The sequence below is a fragment of the Elephantulus edwardii genome, unplaced genomic scaffold (genome assembly GCF_000299155.1).
Source record: "Elephantulus edwardii isolate Elephantulus edwardi_28Jun2011 unplaced genomic scaffold, EleEdw1.0 scaffold00062, whole genome shotgun sequence".
NCBI lineage: Eukaryota > Metazoa > Chordata > Mammalia > Macroscelidea > Macroscelididae > Elephantulus > Elephantulus edwardii.
In genome coordinates, this window is record NW_006399812.1 from 3,538,437 (window position 1) to 3,560,047 (window position 21,611).

At 37.9% G+C, this 21,611-nt stretch overlaps 1 protein-coding gene across 1 annotated transcript in view; it reads right to left on the minus strand.

Moving 5' to 3' along the window:
• The window catches only part of ESD (esterase D), a 37,610-nt gene that overhangs the window by 8,959 nt on the left and 7,040 nt on the right, over window positions 1–21,611 (minus strand). Inside the window, exons 2-6 of the mRNA XM_006887804.1 lie at window positions 18,063–18,151; window positions 12,661–12,759; window positions 7,404–7,528; window positions 3,294–3,413; window positions 1,972–2,070 (exon numbers count right to left, since the gene is read on the minus strand). Of these exons, the coding sequence (XP_006887866.1) occupies window positions 1,972–2,070; window positions 3,294–3,413; window positions 7,404–7,528; window positions 12,661–12,759; window positions 18,063–18,151 (532 nt within the window). The remainder of the gene's footprint in view (window positions 1–1,971; window positions 2,071–3,293; window positions 3,414–7,403; window positions 7,529–12,660; window positions 12,760–18,062; window positions 18,152–21,611) is intronic.

A 21,611-nucleotide genomic window follows, 5' to 3' on the forward strand; every position in this document is an offset into this window, starting at 1 on the left:
TAATAAACAAAATTAATAAAAAATGGTTGTTATTGCTGAGCTGCACATAGCAGAACATTCAACAAATTCCCTGTGTAGGAGTGAGTGACAATGATTATATTCTTAGTTGTGTGACCATTCTCATCTGCCTTTTTAAAAAATTATTATTAATTTTAATAAAAATGTACAGAGATCATCTGCCTTTTTTGAGTTCTCCCTAATTAACAAACTCAATATTCCCTAAATTTCCTTTCTAATCTTTAAAAATCTTTAATGTACCTAATTTTTAGGGTTAAAAGTTTCTATCGTTTGAGTTGCTGTTGTCAGTGTGATCTCATAGAAATAGTTCTTAAAGAGCATTCTTCACTAATTAAGGTAAATTATTGTTTGCTTTTAAGAAGATTTCAATGGATATTTTTGGTTTAAAGGTTATTTTAGAGCTGCATGGTCCCAGAAAGCCTGGATTCTATGGAAATTAGAATTCTGTTCTCTATTTCTTATGCACCTCATGTTTAAATTTTACCATCTCAGTACTGCTGGTAGCTAGTTACCAATTATATTACTCATCTTTGTACACCCCACATTTGAATATTATAATCTCTTTACCAGAGTGAGCTAATTAGTTACTATATTGTGCACATATTTTTAATTCATTCTAATTTTTTTTTAAACTTTTTGTTGTTGTTGTGTACCATCGAATGGGATGTGACTGGCACAGGAGGAGATTGCCCCTCCTTCTCCAGTGAAGTATCTGGTGGATTAGAACTGCATGCCTTTGGAGTATCTGGTGGATTAGAACTGTGTGCCTTTGGGACTGCAGCACAGCTTCTTAACTCTAGGCCACCAGAGCTCACTCAATTCATTCTAACCTTTGAAGTATTTATGATCAAGTCAGGAATTACATTCAAGTCCTCCTACACTGCCACCTTCAACTTTAAAGTCTAAGGGCAGAAAAAAGAGGCAACAGAGAACAGTGGGAAGAGTCTGAGGTTAGAGAGGTTTGGTTTTCACGAGTTTACACAATCAGGACAACTAAAGGTTGTGATGCTTATAGATGACGGAAAGCAGGTGCTGTATGCTCTGGGGAAAATAACCCCAGAAACCATCTGTAATGGCTTCAGAAAGGCCAAGATTGTGTGCCAACAGAATACAGATGATGAAGATGAAGACAGTAAGGGTAGTGATGATGGTGGCAATGAGTTCAGAAGCTTCAGAAGAGCATCTGCAGGTAGCTTTGAGGTAAAGCAGGGCGACAAGGAATTGTGTTGAGGGCACAGACTTGGAGGGAGACATCTAGGAAGGAGATGGATAATAACAAACGTGTAAACTAACATGACAATGAAAAAATTTCTCCTGGTGAATTGTATCTCTTGTTGATTTTGAAGACAGAGATGATCAAAATTATGTTTCAGTTTAAAATTTATGAAAACAATACAAACTATCTTGTTCTTATTGTTTTAGAAGACAGGGATAATTTCTTACTTATTTCTAGTTATTTTTTGCACCCTGTTCATAAGCCCATTCAGTTAATTGGTTTTAACTGGTTTAGGAAAATACCTACTTTAAAATGAATTTTCCATGGTATCAGTTTTATCTCAGTAATATTAAATCACTTGGACAGGAGAAAAGATTGAAGTGGCAATATGTAAAAAAATACTAGTATAATATGCTTATGAAAAACATATAGGGAGAGGAAGTTTTGCACAGTATATAACAATGCATCATGAGAAAAAAATGCATCATGTGCATGTTATTTTTATAAACAATACAGTTTTGTAAGTGTGTGTGAGCACATCGTTCGCGGGATTCCCTTCTCATCATAAACACTTCTGATCCTTACATCTGTTGTCGATTGAACAGTATCAAACTTTTGCTAATTATTCTTAGCTTAGGAGCCTCATCTTAAATGGACTAGGAATATATGTCATGAGTATAACTTTTTGATAAGTTTGAAAACTTACTAGTGTATTAAGACAGTGATCCAGTACTCACCTTCCACTTACTTTGATCTGACCCCAAATATCCACCAAAGGCTTTTTTGCCCCAAGGACAGAGCACTGGGTTGCAAATTGGAGCAAATGCTGAAACGGACTTTAGAAACACAAGGTATTTAAATACAAGTTATAGTTTATGAAATAAAATACAAACAAATATTTACAACATGCTTAAGACTCAGATGTTACTTGCAATTTGCTGAGAAACTAAGAACCTAAAGTAGTGATCCAAGCATGGCTCATTAAGACAAAAAATGTAAAACTATAAAGCCTCAGTTAAAAGAAGGTGAAAGGCTAAGCTATATATGTCAATTTTATCATAAGAATTAAGATAATTCTTTTACAAATCATGAAAACCTTTTACTTCAGAAAATCAAATACATTGCAGGTGACCCAAAGGCACATAACAACAATAACATACAATATAATAACAATAACATATTTGGAAGCAAAAGTGGCATCCACTTCTTAAACAACATGCCTCCAGAAACTCTATGAACTTTGATAAATATTGATATTTGTAGAGGGGCTTCAGGCTTTTTGTTCATAGGGTCGCTGTGAGTCGTGCTCTACTTGAAGGCAATCAACAACAGCATTATAAAAGAAGCATTTCTCAAGAATAACCTTTATTAAAAATTAGTGTCTTCAATATAGAAGAAATAAAAACATAAGCAACCTTTCATAATATTTAAATGTAGCCAACTAAAACCACTGTGATAGTCAGAGCACTACAGATTATGTGGCATATATTACATTAGTCAAAAGTAATACTTCCCAGTGCAACAATGAATGAATGAAAATCCAAAATCTCTGTAAATGTTCATTAAAACTAATAAAATTTAATAATTTTTAAAAAAGTAATACTTCCCCCTCAAAATTTCTCAACAGTTTGTAAGTTCAAACTGAAATACAGAATAAGAGAATGATATTACTGGTACTGTAATTAATGCTATACAACAAAATACATGTAAATGATTGAATGAAAAATCAATATGCTTTGTAAACTTTCATCCTTAACAGAATTAAAAAAAAAAGTTTTTAAAAACAAAGAAAGAAAGAATTTTCTTTTCAATCTTTGGAAGTTTTTAATACAGTGAAACATGTGGAAGCTGGAACTCCAGAGGATTATCCTGATTCTCTAGGTCTGGAAAGTTTTCCACCTTTGACAGGGCAAAGTCTTACCATTTTTCTAATTTCTTTTTAGTGGAATACATTTGGGTTTTCCTTATCTGTTAAGTCTCTGCTTTTGATGGGTTCTGGTTTTTGCATATTTATTGTACTACATATATTGCACGGAATACTTATATTAGGGAATCTTACTTTGTATTTTCCAGGATTCTTCAAAGCACAAATCAGAGCTCCATGACCTCCCATGGAATGGCCAAAAATAGACATTCTTTGGGGATCCACTGGAAAACTGGCATTTATGAGTGTAGGAAGCTAGAAAGAATTTTTAAAGTGAGACAAGAGATATAAGAAAAAAGAATTTAGAACTTTACAAAGTTATAAAAATAACTGTATAACCAGCACTTCAAGCCATATTCTTACAATAGTTTGAACTACTATAGTTTAGGTTTAAAAAAAAATTCCTCAAATAGAAATCAAGTAGATGTTCAACATCTATAGACAGTACTTTAGAAGATGAAGCAGAACCTTTAAGATTTCAACATTTTTGACTGATTAATTTCACTTTGGAAATGGGAAAGCCCAGGTAGGGGACTCTACAATAATATATATTATAGAAAAAATATGAAAAAAATTGTGACATAAGACAGCAACTATTAAGCTCTGATGCTTAGTGTTAAGTAGCTGCATTGGCAACGTAAAAGAACACTGTTCAAGTCCACCACCTGCTCCACAGGAGAAAAATGGGCAATTTCTTTCCACTGACTCAAACAATTCACTGGAGAGCCAACTACAATTGGCTGTGATTTGATGGTACATACTTAATATCTGCTTTATGTTCTGTGAAATGATATCAATTTGGACAGTGCTCAAAATCCTGCTTGTAGTTGTCCTGGTCGCCACTGGAAGAAACACTGGCAGCAGGGCTGCTGACACCGGAGCGTGGTGGGAACAGAGAAGAGGCGAGGAAGGAACAAATACTTGCCCACCTCCATCCTCTGTTCCACTTGATCGAGCAGCAGGTGCAGCTCTGGCTCCAAATCCCCCGTTACCGCTGCCTGCCTGCTGCTGGATAAAGCCGGAGAGCCTGTCCAGGACTATGTCCTCTCTATAACCTGCCTGGGTTCCACTTATTATCAAGTGTTAGAAGAGTCAGGATTTGGGATCTTTAAAACCACTTTGTTGGTATACTCTGAAATGGACTTGTGGTTGGCCTTCCAACGGATTTTCAGAGAAGTAAATTGCATGGGAGGAGTCTGTCCATTTTTCTTTGGTGGAATAGCTGGTGGATTCATACTGCATGCCTTTGGTTGGTGGCATAATTCCTTGCCATTAAACCATTAGAAATAATGGAAAGAAAGGAGAAAAAAAAAGAGAGAGAGAGCCAATTTCTCTTTCAAAACAAAGGTTCTGGTGGCCTAGTGGCAAGATGCTGTTTTGCAATCCCAAAGGTACATGGTTTGAGCCTACCAGCTGCTCTATGAGAGAAGGATGGGCAATCTCCTTCTGTATGATTAACTGCCTCTGAAAACCTGCTGGACGGTCAGCTATGGGTCAGTTCCAACTTGCTGGTACATAACAACAAAAACATAATAAAGACACTTTCTAAAAAAATGCTTTAAAAAATATAAAAAGAAAACAAAATCTTTAGGATGCCCTAGACACATATATGCAGTTATATAGGCAAACAGATGTTAAAAGATGCTTATTTGTATTTATAATAACTCAAAACTCACAGCTCCCAAATCAGAACCAACTAACAGGTGACCCTCCACTGGGTTTCCCAGGCTACAAATCACACAGGAGGGGAATGTCCATCTTTCTTACCGGCAGCTGCTGGTGGATTTGAATTGCCAGAGACATGGCCACTGGGTCAGCAGTGTAATTCCTTAGAGACTAGGCCACCAGAGCTCCTCTGTATTTAAAACAGGTTGGAATAGTGTGGAGAAATTTTTTTTTCCTCCCGTGTTGTGTACCGTCAAATCAGATTCAACTGGCACAGGAGGAGATTGCCTCCCCTTCTCCAGCAGAGCATCTGGTGGATTCGAACCTTGTACCATAGGGATTTCAGTGCAGCTTCTTGTCACTAGGCCACCTGAGCTCCCTTGAAATACTAATTTTTAAATTTTCTTTGTATTCCTTTTTTGTATTATACTAGTTTATTTAAAAAATTCAAATACACTGTTTTTCAGACAAGATTCTTCCAATTTCCCTCATCCTCACAACCCTATGATTAATCCACATGCCCCTCACATCCTCATCCCTCTGCTTCCACTCTCCACCCTCGGATCCTCATACTCATTCTACAGTAAGAGTTTTAGGAAATATTATTTTATATAACATTGCTCTGTCCCTGGAGTGAGGCTAGCCAGCCTGGGCCTAGGGTTTGAAGCAGGAGGCGGCCTTAAGCCGAGGGAAGCCAGGAAGGAAGCGGCCATGTTGTTGCCGGTTTAGCTGGTGCCTTCACAGGCTCCTGGGAAGCTCTCCTTGCCAGAAGGCAGGAGCGTGGTTGTGGGGATTGCAGGAATCGTGGCAAGCTTTTGAGTGGACTGCTTTTCCGGGAATGTGTTTGACGTGCAGGTTTGCTCTGTCCCTGGAGTGAGGCTAGCCAGCCTGGGCCTAGGGATTGAACCAGGAGGCGGCCTTAAGCCAAAAGGGTCCCTGTCAAACATTCTTCTAGGTGGTATAGCACTGGTCTGTGCGTTGCTGTATAGAGGTAACTCGTGGTTGCTGTGATGCTGAAGCCTGTGACAGTGATGTGCCAATCGTGGTAATGGGCACCCATGGCGGACAGTGTTGGCTGGAGCTTCCCGACTAAATCAAGCCTGGAAGCAGGAGAGGCATCCACTTCCAAAATGGCTTGCCTCTGGAAACTCTATGTAAGAACAGTGCTCAGGCTGTTCGTTCATAGCGTCGCTATGAGTTGTCTACGACTCAACGGCATTAAACAACAACAACATAACTAGAATAACAATAGGATTAAAAAAAGAAAGAAAAAGTCTTAAAAATATGTTAAAACTCAAACTCTCATAACCATTGGGATGGAACCTACTCATAATTGACCCCCTATTGGGTTTCTGAAGTTCTAAATCACATGGGAAAAGAGTGTCTATATTTCTCTCCTTGAGTTGTTGGTAGGTTTGAACTTCTCAGGGAGAAGCATGGCCTTTGGATGAGTAGCACAACTCCCTACAGACTATGCCTTCAGAGTTTGCTATGTGAAAAACAGTCCCAGAAAGAATCTGGACTGTATCAAGTTCTAATAATTGGCTGAGGTGAAGAAAAGATGAATAATTAAAATTTTCTATTAATTTTGAATTGTTATGAAGCAATTAAAAGATATAACCTAAAAATTAATAAATTGCACATAAATACTAACAAGAAGAGTGCTAGATCATTTCTCCACACTAAGTCTTAGGAGTTCTGGTGACGTCATCCATAGGGAGTCGCACTGCTCACCCAAAGGTGGCACATTTCTAGCAAGTCAAAGCCACCAGCAGCTCCGAAGGGAAAAGATGAACAATCTTTGCCCATGCAGTTTACAGCTTCACAAAGCCAATGAAGGTTTAGCAATGAGTCAGTTTCGACTCAACAGTAAGGAGTTTGAGTTTGTTTCTTTTTTAAAAGCCAAGTCTTAATTTGCCACTACAAAATACATCCCAATGTATTTCCCTGCTGGGGAAATAAAACTTTTCCTTATATACTGTTACTTTGAGTTACTCATTCAGGTACCTATAAGTCTTATTATTTAGTTCTTTAAAACTGTATTTCAGTGTTTCCTATTGCCAAAGGGGCCCTTTAGGGTAGCGAGAGAAGATCTTCACCCTGAAACCTACAGCGAGAGTCCCTTTTCAGCAGGAAGTAGCTAAGAGAATACGCCATCCCCTTTTCCTTATGAATCAGGGTGAAGTCTCTCTCAGGGAGGAGTGATAGGGAATGTCAAAGGACACGGTGACAAAGGAGATTAATCAGAACTGGCTTTGACAAGCACTGTGGCAATGGGACAATTAAAACAGACTTTCAGGGGGAAAAAAAAGAGGAATGAACTGGGGGGGGTAGAGAAAATAGAGCAACAATGAGTGAATGGAAATCCAAAATCTCTGTAAATGTTCATTAAAATGAATTTGATAAAAGAAATAAAAATAAAACAAAACCCCTGTATTTCATATTATATCATAATTATAACGAGCTTTACTAAGACAATTAATAAGCAGCAATTGAGTTAAAATTTTTCAAGACTAGAAGAATTTTGTCTAAAATGAATCTTTTTGAAGCTATCAGTTAATAGTTTACAACATAAGTTACCTCTTGTGTTATGTAAGAGTACATTCTGTAGTGCGTTTTCCAAGGATTTTCAGTGGCATCCACATAAAAGCCCGCACCAGTGCCAAAGTCCCAGCTGTCATCTTCTCCTTGAATACTGCAGCCACCTACCAAGGAAAACCTCTGTGGTTTCATTATCCATTTGGTAGTAACGGCTCATGTTTGATAATACATGTTTAAATAAGTCTGCAAATCCATTTTGCACTAAAGCCTTTTGGGGCAAATCTTTCTGGTCTTCTCTCTCCAAACCAGGGTGCCATGTGACTGGTTCTTGCCAATAAAGTGGAAAAGAATGACCATCCAGACTAGAGCAAATAACTGAGCTCTCATTCCTATGTATTCTAAGTATCAATGCTTCCTCACTTGGCATTGCTGTCAAAGGGCTTCTCTCATCTTCCTGAAATGTGCTGCCATCTCTTCTCTGATAACTAGCCTACCCCCTGCCAATCACTGCTTTAGTAATTATCCTTATCAGTGTGATCACAGAAGAAGAGGCATATGCTTGTTTTCAATTTACTATCTCACAATGGAAGTGGCTCCTTTGCTGTAGTATCACTGTACCATATTTTACCTCTTTAACCAGGTTCTGTGGGGATTTTTTGTATTTTAAAATATATTTGATTTTATTTAATACTTTTTCATTTAGTTAGATAGCCAATCACTGTGATTTTGAATAGAACTATGTTAATACGTAGAGTAACGGGAGAGAAACTATTTCTTTGTAATTATCCAATCTATTCATCTAGAAGTATAGCATCTGCTCCTTTTAAGTCTTCATTTTTAACTTTTAGCAAAATTTAGCATTTTTATTTTTATAGGTCTTCATACTTTAGAAATTTACTCCCAAGATTAGTATGTTCTGGATGCTATTTTGAATTTACAATTTACTGTATTTCTCGCCAGATATGAGCTTACCTTACTTTTCTATAATACAGCTATTCATTATTTCCAAATCTGTTCCCATTAAGTTCCCTTTCTGAATAGTTAGGAACTTTTACAGACATAAAACAAGTTTTCCACACCTGATGGACTGGATTGGGTTTCTAAATATTTTCTATTATCATTCTCAAATGCAAACATTTTAATAATTTATATTAATGCTAAAGAACCCTGGTAGCACAGTGGTTAAAGAGTTACCAGTTTGGATTTTGATACATTAAAGGTAATACTTGAGAGAGCTCTGGTGGTGTAGTGGCAAAAAGCTGCACTGCATTCCCAGAGGTATGTGGTTCGAATTCACCAGATGCCTGATGAAGGAGGGACAATCTCCTCCTGTAACAGTTAGATGCGATTTGATGGTAAACACACACACAAAATTTTTTTAAAAAAGTAATACTTGTTTAAATGTATGACTATTACATGGTCAAGAGAGAGAGAGATCAGAAAAGACACAAGACAGCTTACCTATATAATAGAGAAAGTAATTTCTTGTGCATTGTTATTGACAGCAAATCAGACAAACACCAGACTCATAGTGGCCAATAGAATAGAGCATGATTCCCACAAAGGGTTTTTGTATGTGTGAGAAAAATTTTAATCTATGCATCATTTAAGCTTGTACAGTAAAACTATAAATATAGCAAAATGTTAAAAAAGCAGAATTTTTTGCACACAAGGTGCAGTCTATTTTTTTAAAAAAAAGTTTTTTAAATATACTGGTTTATTTAGAAAGTTCAAATACATTGTTTTTCACACCAGAATTTTCCCATTTCCTTCATCCCCTGCCCAATCAAATTGCACGGCCCTATGATCAACCTTCCCTGTGCCTACCCTTCCCCCCACACCACACAGGTTTAAGAAAGCCTACTGGCACATCTTTCTCCTGGGAGTAATCGATGGCAAAGTGCCAATCTTATAGTTAGCAGGTGAGCACTTTAACTATTATACCAGTATTAGGCCGGTGTGTTCTAACATTGATGTTGTCAAGTCCTGTTGAGTCCTCTGTGACTCACAACAACCCTAAGAACAAGAGATCTGCACCTTGTCCTATCCTGTGTGATCCGCACACTACTAGTTTTACTATCACCCTCACATTCTTGACAGTGGTAGCAATAAATTAAATGAGTTAATAATTTTTGGGTGTCAGTACCTTAATTTCTAAAATAAGAAGAGCAAAATTACTCCCTCTCATAGAGCAATACTAGAAATAAAATTCAGTGAGTAAAGGTACAGCATGATGTTTTAGTGCCATGCCACTTAAAGGACTAGAAATAGCAAAATTATGAAATGTGTAATATAAAAGTCACGGGAAGAGGATGGGCAGTTTCCTCCCGTGCAATTAACTGCCTCTGAAAAGTTGTCAGAGGGTCACCTATGAATTAGTTCCAACATAACAACAATACAACAACAACACCACAATATATGTATCTCCCACTTAAAACTTAGTTTTAAAGATCTATTGTTGCTCTCGTTAGGTGCTGTTGGGTCGAGTGACCTTACTGTTAACAATCCTGCACCATCTTCACTATCTGTGCCAATCCATCACGGTGAGGATCTTCTTCTCTTGGACTTTCCACCTTTCCCAGCATAATGTCCTTTTCCAAGAATTGGCCTCTCCTGACAACATGCTGAATGTGTTCACATTTCATTTTAATACATTGCTTTGTCTTGTCATGCTGCCCTTTGATATCTTTTTTTATCTCTCTTTAGCATTTCTTCCTTTTGTTTTGGTCTAGTGCAATTATCAGAGTCTCTTCTGAAATCCATTTTAGTCTTTTCTTTCTCTTCTATTTGTAATTATCTTTTGCTTTCTTCATGGATGAGATCCTTGAGTTATCCCTTAACTCATCTGGTCTTCGATCATTTGTGTTCAATGCCTCAAATCTATTGTTGAGATGGCTTTTTTTTTATTATTTTTGTGTGAGTGTACCATCAAATCAGATCTGACTGGTACAGGAGGAGATTGTCCCTCCTTCCCCGGCAGAGCATCTGGTGGATTTGAACCGTGCACCTCTGGGATTGTAGTTATAGTTCCTTGCCACTAGGCCACCAGAGCTCCCCTGAGATGGCTTTTAAATTAAGGCGGGACATACTCAGGGTTGTATTTTTATTGTAATGAACTTTTGATTTTCTTCAGCTTCAATCTGAACCTGTACACGAGTAATTGATTGAAGAATGTGGTATCAGGATCAGAGGAAGACTCATCAATAACCTGCATTATGCAGATGACACAACCTTGCTTGCTGAAACTGAGGACTTAAAGCACTTGTTGCAGAAGATCAAAGAATACAGCCTTCAATACGGATTACATCTCAATGTTAAGAAAACAAAAATCTTCACCTCACATTAGGCCAATAGATAACAACATGATAGATGAATAAAAGATTGAAGCTTCCAACAACTTCATCTTACTTGGATACATAATTAATACCCTTGGTACTAGCAGTCAGGATATCAGACGTATTGCACTAAGAAAGTCTGCAGTGAGGGACTTCTCCAAATTACTGAGGAGTAATGATGTCAGGCTATGGTCTTTCTGATCACTTCCTATACACTAGAGAACTGGACAATGAATAAGGATGACAGAAGAAAAATTGGTGCTTTTGAGCTGTGGTTTTGGAGAAGAGTACTGAACATGCATCCCATGGACTGCCAAAAGAACAAACATATATGTCTTGGAGAAAGTGCAGCCAGAGTTTGCCTTGGAGGCAAAGATGATAAAGTTTTGCTTCCAATATTTTGGGTATGTTGCTAGAAGGGTTATTCCTTGAAGAGGGACATGATGCTCAGAAAGACAGGAGGTCGGCGAAGGAGAGGAAGATCCTCAACCAGGTGGACTGATATGCTGACTACTGTAATGGACTCTAGTGTGTCACGAAGTGTGAGGATGGCACAGGATAGGACAGGGTATAGATCTGTTGTTCATAGGGTTGCTATGGGTCATGCTCAACTCTATGGTACCTAACAACAACAACTAATGATCTGTTCCACAGGCTGCCCTTGGCTTTGCTTTGACTATTGATATTGAGTTTCTGCAGTGATTTTTCCAGAGGTAGTCAATTTGAGTCTATGTGTACAGTTGCCATTTATGTTTTATAAAATGGTATTAGAAATGAATAATCAGTGATTGAACAAAATTCTATTATGTGATCTCCAGTTCCATTTCTGTCACTGAGGCTTTGTTTTCCAATTATCAGTCCTTCTTTGTTTCCAACTTTTGCATCCCAGTTACCAATTATAAACACAGCTGCTTGTTTGATCTGTTTCAGACTGCAAAGGTGGAAGAAATCATCAATTTGTCTTTGGTTTTTGTGGTTGGTACATACATTTGAGTAATTGTATTAATAGGTCTTCTGTGTGTGTATTCTATCACTCATAGCACTGTATTTCTAGACAGAATTTAAAATGTCCTTCTGACTATGAATGCAACACTTTTCTGCTTTAATTTGTTGTTCCTGGCATAACAGATCATATGATCATCTGATTCAAAGTGGTCAATACCAGTTCATCTCAACCGAGTAATGCCTAGGATACCAATCTCTAAGAGTTCCACTTTTTTGACAACTTAAAATATTATTAGATTCATGCTCCTATCTTCCGTGTTGTAATTTCTAGTTGGTGTTTGGAGCTGTTTCCTGACAGTTTTTGAGTGTCTTCCACTCTGAGTTGCTCTATTTCCGCTATTATATGTAGTAATGATCCTCTGTTATTCAGTGTTTGAAGGCCTAATATTTTGGATTTGCATGGCCAGTCTGCTTCTTAGTCTGGAAGCGCCACTGTAACCTGTCACCATGGATAGATAGATCCTGCTGGTATTTGAAATACCAGTAGCACAGCTTCTAGCATCACAGTAACACACCAGAATACTGAAGACGAGTGCTGTACCCATGAGAACAAACTACAAACATGCACACACAAACTATACAAGTAGTAGCAACATGTAAAGTATCCACACCCCAGTACAGCAAACTGACAGCTAAGCTCTGTACCCTTAAAACAAACAAGCATATAAATACACTAGGCAAACATGCATACCATGGGAAGTAGTAAACAAACTGTCTGACCTGGGATAGTTTATCTGCCAGCCCAGCAGAAGGCTGGCGTTGGGGTGCCCAGGCATGTCAGAGATTCTGCTTGTTTGAGTGGTGACTGAAGCCCCAGAGGTCCAGGGTAGCACCTCTTCTGATCTAGGGTGTGCTGAGGGTATGTCAAGAGGTGGGGCTCTCAGCCTGGGGCACAGTTTTGCTGGCCTCAGAGTAGCTGAATTTAAAGATTTAGGCTGTTAACCAAGAACACTTACGAGGGCTGGTATCTGGAGCAATGACAATAAGGCCATGTTCTGAGGCTGCCTGATGATAACCAGATTTTGATATAAAATTCTGTTCTGTGCAAGTCAAGCCTGAAAAGAAAGAGAAAAAAAAAATACAGTCATCACCAAATGGAAACGATGAGATATCATCTTACATTAGCCAAGTTCAATAAAATGGTAAACAACAAATGTTGGCAAAGATGTGGAGAAACTGGAACTCTAATATACTACTAGTGAGATTAGTCAATAGTATAACCACTATGGAAAGGTTTGGTGCTTCCTTAGAAAGCTGAGAATATAAATAAAAGTTGGGAATCCAATCATCTGATCCAATAATTCCACTGCTTGGTTATTTATCCCATAGAAGTAAGAGGGTCCACACAAACTGCAATACGCACACTCATGTTCACTGCAGCATTATTGACAACAGCAAATAATGTAAATTTTTACTTACTAAAGGAAGAAAATCTGCTGCTGTGAAATGAACTGAGACACACAATACCACTACACGGTATATCAGAAGAGCCCTACAGAGTTCTAAGGGTGCAATCTTTACAGAAGCAGACTGCCACATTTTTCTCCTGAGAAGCTACTGGAAAGTTGAAATGCTTTTTTTGTTAGCACTCACTCCTGTGCCATCCTCCCTCAGACTTTGGCAAGTGCCAATCTTTTTTATTTCTAAGGATTTGCCTATCTTGCTCATTTAATACAAATGGAATGTACACACATGGTCAAATTCTGGCTTCTCAAACTCAGCTTGTTTTCAAGGGTCATCCATTCTGTAGCATGTATGAATATTTCAATCCTGCTTGCTCTCCAGTGTGAGGAGAGACCATATTTTATCTACCCACTCATCAGTTGAGGGCCATTTGGATGGGTCTCATATTTTTGGCTATTATGAACCATTGTCATATTTGCTATCTTTTTTTTTTTTTAATTAATTTTAATGGAAGTTTACAGAGACTTAGGGTTTCCATTCACTTTTCTTCCTGGCCACCCCCTCCCCCCAATTCACTCCTCTCCTTGAAAAGAAGGAAAAACTCTTTCATTGTTATATAATCCCTCTCCCTAAGTCCACTCCACTGTGCAGCCTTCGTTATGGATTCCTGTCATGACAATAATACCCAATCACATATCCCTTTTAAACAGTTCCCTAGCTCATCTGTTTCAATGCAGTATACACCATTCATCCCCTCCTTCTCTGTCTTCCATCAACCCTGATGTCAGTTTCATTTTACAACAGTGGCCTTATGCACTATTTGTCCTTTTGTGACTGAGATACTTCACTAAGCATAATGTTCTCCAGGGTCATCCATTTTGTATAATAGTTCATGAGTTCATTGTTTTTCAATGCTGTATAGTATTCCATTATGTGAATATACCAGAGCTTCTCTATCCATTCGTTTGTTGATGGTGGGTTGTTTCCAGCTCTTTGCTATTACAAACAAAGCTGTAAAATCCATGGGTGTGTATATATCTGCTTGGGTGATAGTTATGGTTTCTTGAGGCTAAATTCCCAGTAGTAGAACTGCTGGGTTGTATGGCATTTCTATTTGCAACCTTTTGAGAAAGTGCCATACAGCCTTCCATAGTGGTTGCACCATTTTACACTCCCTCCAACAGTGAATAAAGGTTCCAGTTTCTCCGCAACCTTGCCAGCCAGCATTTGATGTTTGCTGCTCTGTTAAATTTGGCTATTCTTACTGTGGTGAGATGATATCTCATAGTTGTTTTGATTTGCATCTTAGAGCTAGGGATTTTGAACATTTCTTCATGTGGTTGTTGACCATCTGAATGTCTTCTTTGGTGAATTGTCTTTTCATATTCTGTGCCCATTTTTCAACTGGGTTATTGATCTTTTTTTGTGGTGCTAGAGTATTTTATAAATTCTAGATATAAGTCCTTTGTCTGACATGTCATTACCAAATATTTTTTTACAATCTGTGGCTTCCTTTTTCACTCTGTAGGAGAAGTTCTTGGATGCGCATAGGGATTTGATTCTTAGAAGGTCCCATTCATCTATTTTATCTTCTCCTGGTGGTAGAACATTTGATATCTTTTTATAAAGGATATATACATCAAATGAAGTGCTAAACACATACCTAATGTACAGGGCTGATCTGATGGTCACCATGACTTGTGAGTTCTGGTGCCACAGACTACAGTGTTGTGTCTGTGCTGGTTGGAATCTATCAGCAGCTCTGAGGGAGAAAGATGGAGAATCTTTTCTCATTAAGATGCAAAGCCTTGGAAACCCAACAGGTCACCAAGAGTCAGAACCAAGTGGACAGCAGTGAGGTTTCTGTGTTTGTGTAGGTAGATGCAAACCATCACCATGAGAAAATTTTTGAGATTTCAGTCTGGGTGTTATTTTAATTCCAGGCAATTTAGCAATAGAACATTTTCCTAACCTTTCTGTCACTATTTTTAACTAACTGAGAAATAACCCTGAAATTCTTTCATCATTATTTTCAAGTACACTAACCTGGCAATTTTACCTTTTTTGTTCCCACTCCCCTTCAGAAAATCAAGTCTTAATTTCCAAGGTCTATCTATGAGTCATCATCTCACTAAGAAAATGGTCCTGTTTAATGCAAACAAACAAGAAGTTCTATTTTTTCCATGCTCATATAGCTCAGATTATTATCTTTTGATAAACTGAAATTTTAGTTAGGAATTTAGAACCCTATTTTTATCATAATTTTGGTGAAGTAAATAACTTAGTGTATTTTATCAAATCAAAATGAAAAACAGAACATTCAAAAAGGTTGAACACAGCTCTGCATAATGAATTAGAAAATTTACTCATGCTCACTATTATAGGACCCTGAACAATATTTAATCTCTTTTGGGCTCGGTTTTCTATTTTATAGGCTACATGATTCCTAAGACAATTATCAGTTATACTTCTAAAAACAGAGATAGACAATATTTTCCAAAACAAACATCTAATTGTGTTTAAAAGCTAACTGTTGCCTTTACATATACCAAATGAATGCTCTTGAAAGAAAAAGAGTGCAGTGCATCTAAATTCTAAAATCAATCTCCACAATAGTCTGCATGTTTCCTATTGCCAAGGGGGCCCTTTAGAGTAGTGAGAGAAGATCTTCATCCTGAAACCTACAGTGTCCCTTTTCAGCAGGAAGTAGCTAAGAGAATATGCCGTCCCCTTTTCCTTATGAATCAGAGTGAAGTCTCTCTCAGGGAGGAGTGATAGGGAATGGCAAAGGACACACAGACAAAGGAGATTAATCAGAACTGGTTTTGACAAGCACTGTGGCATTGGGACAATTAAAACAGACTTTCAAGGGAAAAAAAAGAGGAACGAACTGGGGGGAGGGTAGAGAAAATAGTGCAACAATGAATGAATGGAAATCCAAAATCTCTGTGAATGTTCATTAAAATGGATAAAATTTAATAAAAAAAGAAATGAAGAAGGGACACAAATGGAAAAAAAAAGAAAGAAAATGAATGATCATCATATAAACAGAGAAATGATTTGCTGAGTTAAAATCAGATGAATATTTAATGGAGGCAAGAGCGATGAGGCTTCACCTCCCATACTTTGGGCATGTTGCTAGGAAGGGTGGAGGGTTGTAGAGGAGAGGAATATCCTCAAACCAGGTAGACTGACACGGTGACTACCTCTATAGGCTTTTATTTATCAAAAAATATGAGGATGGTGCAGGGTGGAAGAGGGTTTAGATCTTTGGTTCATGGGGTTGTTATGAGTCATACTTGACTCAATGGCATTTAACAACAATACAACTTAATTTGCATCTTTTTAAATTCTCATTTTCCAAGACTGGTAATAAAGATTTATTCTTGATAACTACACATAAGGGAGAATTTACTAATCAAAGCTACAAGAACAACTTTTAAGAAAACAAAATTGAAGGGAGCTCTGGTGGCCTAGTGGCAAGACGCTGCACTGCAATCCCAGAGGTACGTGGTTCAAATCCACCAGATGCTCTGCTGGAGCAGGAGTGGGCAATCTCCTCCTGTACCAGTCAGATCTGATTTGACGGTACACATAAAAATAATACAATAAAATATTTAAGAAAAACAAAACAAAACCAAAAAACCCCCAAAATTGAAATAGCACATCATGATATATTTTGGTTTCTATGATTCTCTCTTTATAATACTTGTTTCTAAGAAGTACCACATCCTGGGAAAGAAAAGTTAATTAGGTTTAAAACTACTGGTCACACAACCTTATTCTTTCACAATCCATTTGAGTTTTTATTTATTAAACACTTATTACTAGTGGTTGCTCCATCTAACATACTTTGGACACGTTGTGAGAAGAGACCAGTCCTTGGAGAAGGACACCATGCTTGGGAGGATGGAGGGACTGTGCAGGAGGGGAAGGCCCTCTATGAGGTGGACTGATTCAGTGACTGGGGTAATCGGGATGGGTGTGTCAGAGACAGTGCGATTGGCACAGGACAGAGCAGAGTTTAGGGCTGTTGTACATAGGGTTGCTATGAGTTGCAAGCGACTCGACGGTAAATAACAACAACTACTAGTAGTTGATTTTTACTCCAGATTTCTGCCAGAGAAGCTCTATGGAGTCCAATGAAATATTCCAGAGAACACTCTGAAGAAGTTACTTGTTGGTGGTTTCTAATTTGTGTATCATGGTGTCCTGTTTTACCCAATATTATTCTTCTTGACCAGTACAATTTCTGCAGTTCAGAAACGCCTGGCTAGGTACAAGTTAAATAAACTTCAATGCCTTTGCTATGGAAAACATAACTGTACATTTTCTACTAAAATTACGTGGTTTAAGTGAAATGGAAATGTTGCTAAGTAGCACTGAGTAGATTATGATTTCTAGCAATCCCATGAACTACAGATCAGAATCTTGTACCATCTTGTACCATCCTCACAATCTCTGACATGCTTGAGTCCACTGTTAGAGTCACTGTGTCAATTCATCTTGTTGAGGGTCTTCCTCTTTTTTTATGACTTTCCATTTTTCCTTGCATGGTAACTTCTTCCAAGGACTGTCCCCTCCTAACAACAGGCCCAGAGTAAGTGAGATGAAGTTTAAGCATCTTTGCCACTTGGGAGCACCCTGGACTCACATCTTCCAAGATAAATGTGTTCTTCTGGCAGTCCATAATATATTCAATCCTCTTTGCCAATATTATAATTCAAAACCATTCATTTTACTTAGGTCTTCCTTATTAACAGAAGTGAGACAAATGTAATTCAGTAGGTTTAAAATTATTGTCAGGTAGGCTGGTAGATTTTACTCTAACTGGCTTCTAAAATTGGCTATAAATGGTACAGAAAGCACACCAAAATGTCTGGATAAAGAGTAAGCTAGCCAGCGAAAATGACAAAGGAAACACCTGTATAAAACTCAAATGCATAATACTTACCAGACAGCCAATACAGTGCAGGGCATTTTCCAGTTTCTGCCTTTGGTGGTAAATAGACAGCAAATTTCATTTTGCAGTTCAGTTCAACACTGTAATTTTAAGAACAACAACAAAAATCAATATACCTTAGTTAAGATATAGACATAAAATAATTAAACGGAAAATGGCACCGAGCTGGAGTGGACTCATAGTTGACTCTCTGCTGGTTTTTGAAACTTAAGTTAAATGGGTTAAGTCAAATGGGAGGACAATGCCCATGGAGTGACTGGTGAATATGCACCACTGCAGAATGGTGGCCTTTGAGTTAAAAAAAAAAAAAAAAAGAAAAGAAAGCACACATTGCAAAAATATACACAGTAAAGGTCCTAACAACAACAACATTTCTCTTTTATTTTTTTAATACCCTCAAAATATTTCTATTTTATATTTGTATTTTGGCATTCTCAGACCAGTCCTCTCATTTTCCAAAACTTTCTCTGTGATTCCACCACCCATCTGTCAGTTTGCTGTACCCTGGCAGTGGCTTGTGCACTGCTGAGATGCTGGAAGAGATGCCACTGTTATTTCAAATACCTGCAGGGTCATCCAGAGTGGACAGGTTTTAGTGGAGCTTTTAGCCTGACAAAGACTAAGAAGGAGGCCTGGTCATCACTTTTGAAACAGCAAGCTTTTCAAAACTCTAGAACATCACTGGATATCATGAACTCAGGTTGAAAGGCACTCACACTGTGACCGCGAAGAGCTGCTTTCTTGGAGTACTGTAATGATGTGCAGAGAGTAAAGCTTTCACTTAATGAAGGTGTTTCATTTGCTGATGTGGTAAAATGAGAAACAGCTGCAAACATCCAGTTATCACTGGAACATGGAATGTATGAAATATGAATCAAGAAAAACTGCAAAAGTCATAAATGAAATAGAATGCATAAGGATAGACAAGGTATTAGTGAGCTGAGATAGTGTGGAATTGGTCATTTTAAATCAGATAATCACATGATCTACTATGTTGGAAATGACAAAGAGGAATGGTATGGCATTCATCATCATAGAGAATAATTCAAGATCCTGAAGTACAATGCTGTGAGCAATAGGATACTATCTATATTCACAGAAGAAAATTCTGTTAATATAACCATTACTCAAATATAAACATCAGCCATAAAAGTCAAATGAAGAAATCAAGGATTTCCACTACCCTATGCACCCTGAAAGACTGAAAATGTAATCAAGAAGAAAAACTAATAATAATTGGTGACCGGAATGCAAAAGTTGGAAACAAACAGAAGGACTAATAGTTGGAAAATATGGATGTGGTGACAGACATGAGGCTGGGGATTACAAGATTGAATTTGTACAATGGATGACCTATTCACTGCAAATACTTAAAAAAAAACCCACAAAACACAAACAAATGGTGATATATCTGATAGACTACACAAAAATTAGACTGCCTATATCTGTAGAGACATCTGAGAAGCTCACTATCAGCAGTCAACAGCAGGCCAAATGTGGAAGAGATCAACTACTAATATGCAAGTTCAAACTGAAGAAGAAAATGAAAGCAAGTCCATGAGAATCGAAGCACAATCGTGCGTGTATCCCAAATGAATTTAAAAACTATCTTAAGAATAGATCTGGGGAGCTCTGGTGGCCTAGTGGCAAGAAGCTGTACTGCAATCCCAGAGGTACATGGTTCGAATCCACCAGATGCTCTGCCGGAGAAGGAGGGAAAATTTTCCTCCTGTACCAGTCAGATCTGATTTGACGATACACGCACAATAAATAAATTAAAAATAAATAAATAATTTTTTAAAAAAGAATAGATCTGACGCAGTAAACACTGGTGACCAAACACCAGATGAGTAGTAGAATTGACATCAAGGACATCATCCATGAAGAAAGCAAAAGGTCATTATAAAAATAAAGAAGAAAGTAAAGATCAAAATGGATGCACAAAACGAAGCCAGATCAAGGAGAAAGAATGCTGATGCAAGATTACATAGGGCACCTTGGGAAGATAAAGCAAGGTTTTATAAAGAAATGTGCAAGGAGTTGAAATTAGAAAGCCAAAGAACATGCCTAGCATTTCTGAACTTGAAAGAATTGAGAAACAAATTCAAGCTTTGAGGTGAAATGCTCAAGGACTCCATGGGCAAAATCCTGAATGATGCAGGAAGCATTAAAAGAAGATGGAAGGAATAGACAGAGACACTATACCAAAAACATTTGGTCAACACTGCACCATTTCATATAGTAGCATATAATAAAGAAACAACAGCTAAAAACTGAAGGAAAAAGTCCAAGCTGCATTGAAGGTACTGACAATAAATAAGGATCCAGGAATTGCAGAATACCAACTGGGGCGCTTAAAGATCCAGATGCAACCCTGGACGTGCTCACTAGTATCTGACATTAATATGGAAGACAGCTACCTGGCCAACTAACTCGAAGACACCTATATTTGTGTCGTTCCCATTCACCCAAAAAGGTGATCTAACAGAAAGAAGAAATTATTAAACAACATCATTAATATCACATGCAAGTAAAATCTTGCTAAAGATTATTTAAAAATAGATGGAACAGTACATCAGCGTGGAATTACAGAAAGGCAATCTGGATTCTGAAGCGGCCAGGTCACAGGGTTATCACTGTTGAAGTCAGGTGGTTCATGGCTGAAAGCAGAGAATACTAGAAAGAGGTTTACTTGTATTTTAGTAATTATGCAAAGGTATTTGACTCTGGATCATAGGAAACTATGGCTACCACTGAGAAGAACTGGAATCCCAGAACACTTAATTGTTAGGGAGCTCTGGTGCCCTAGTGGCAAGAAGTTGTGCTGCAATCCCAGAACAGTTAATTGTGCTCAAGAGAAATCTAATATACATAGACCAAGAAGCTGTTTTCTGAGCAGAACAAGAGAACACTGCACGATTTAAAACCAGAAAAAGTATGCACCAAGGCTGCATTCCTTCTTCATACCTATTAAATTTGTATGCTGAGAAAATCACGAGAAGCTGAGATAAATGAAGAACAATATGGGAACAGGACTGGAGTAAGACTCATCAGCAATCTTCATCATGCAAATGACACAACCTTGCTAGCAGAAAGTGAAGAAGACCTGAAGTACTTACTGCAGAAGATAAATACTATCACCTCCAATATATTTATATTGTATCTCAATACAAAGAAAACAAAAATCCTCACCACTGGACCAACATGCAACTTCATGATAGATGGAGAGAAGACTGAAGTTATCAACAAGTTCATTTTACTTGAATCCAAAATCAACATCCATGGTAGCAGTAGTCAAAAGATACATTGCAATGGGGAAATATGCTGTCAAGGATTTCTCCAAAGTTCTAAAGAGGAACTATGTCAGTTTAAAGACTAGGTAAACCTGATCCACACTGAGCTGCTTTCAACTGCTTCCAACACATAAGATGGACAAGAATAAGGATGACAGGGCGCGCCCCCTGCCGCCCCGCCCCCGCCTGCTCCCCAGTGGCCAGAGAGGCTGCTGTGTCTGCCGGAAGTGAGTGTCTCCGTAGTGAC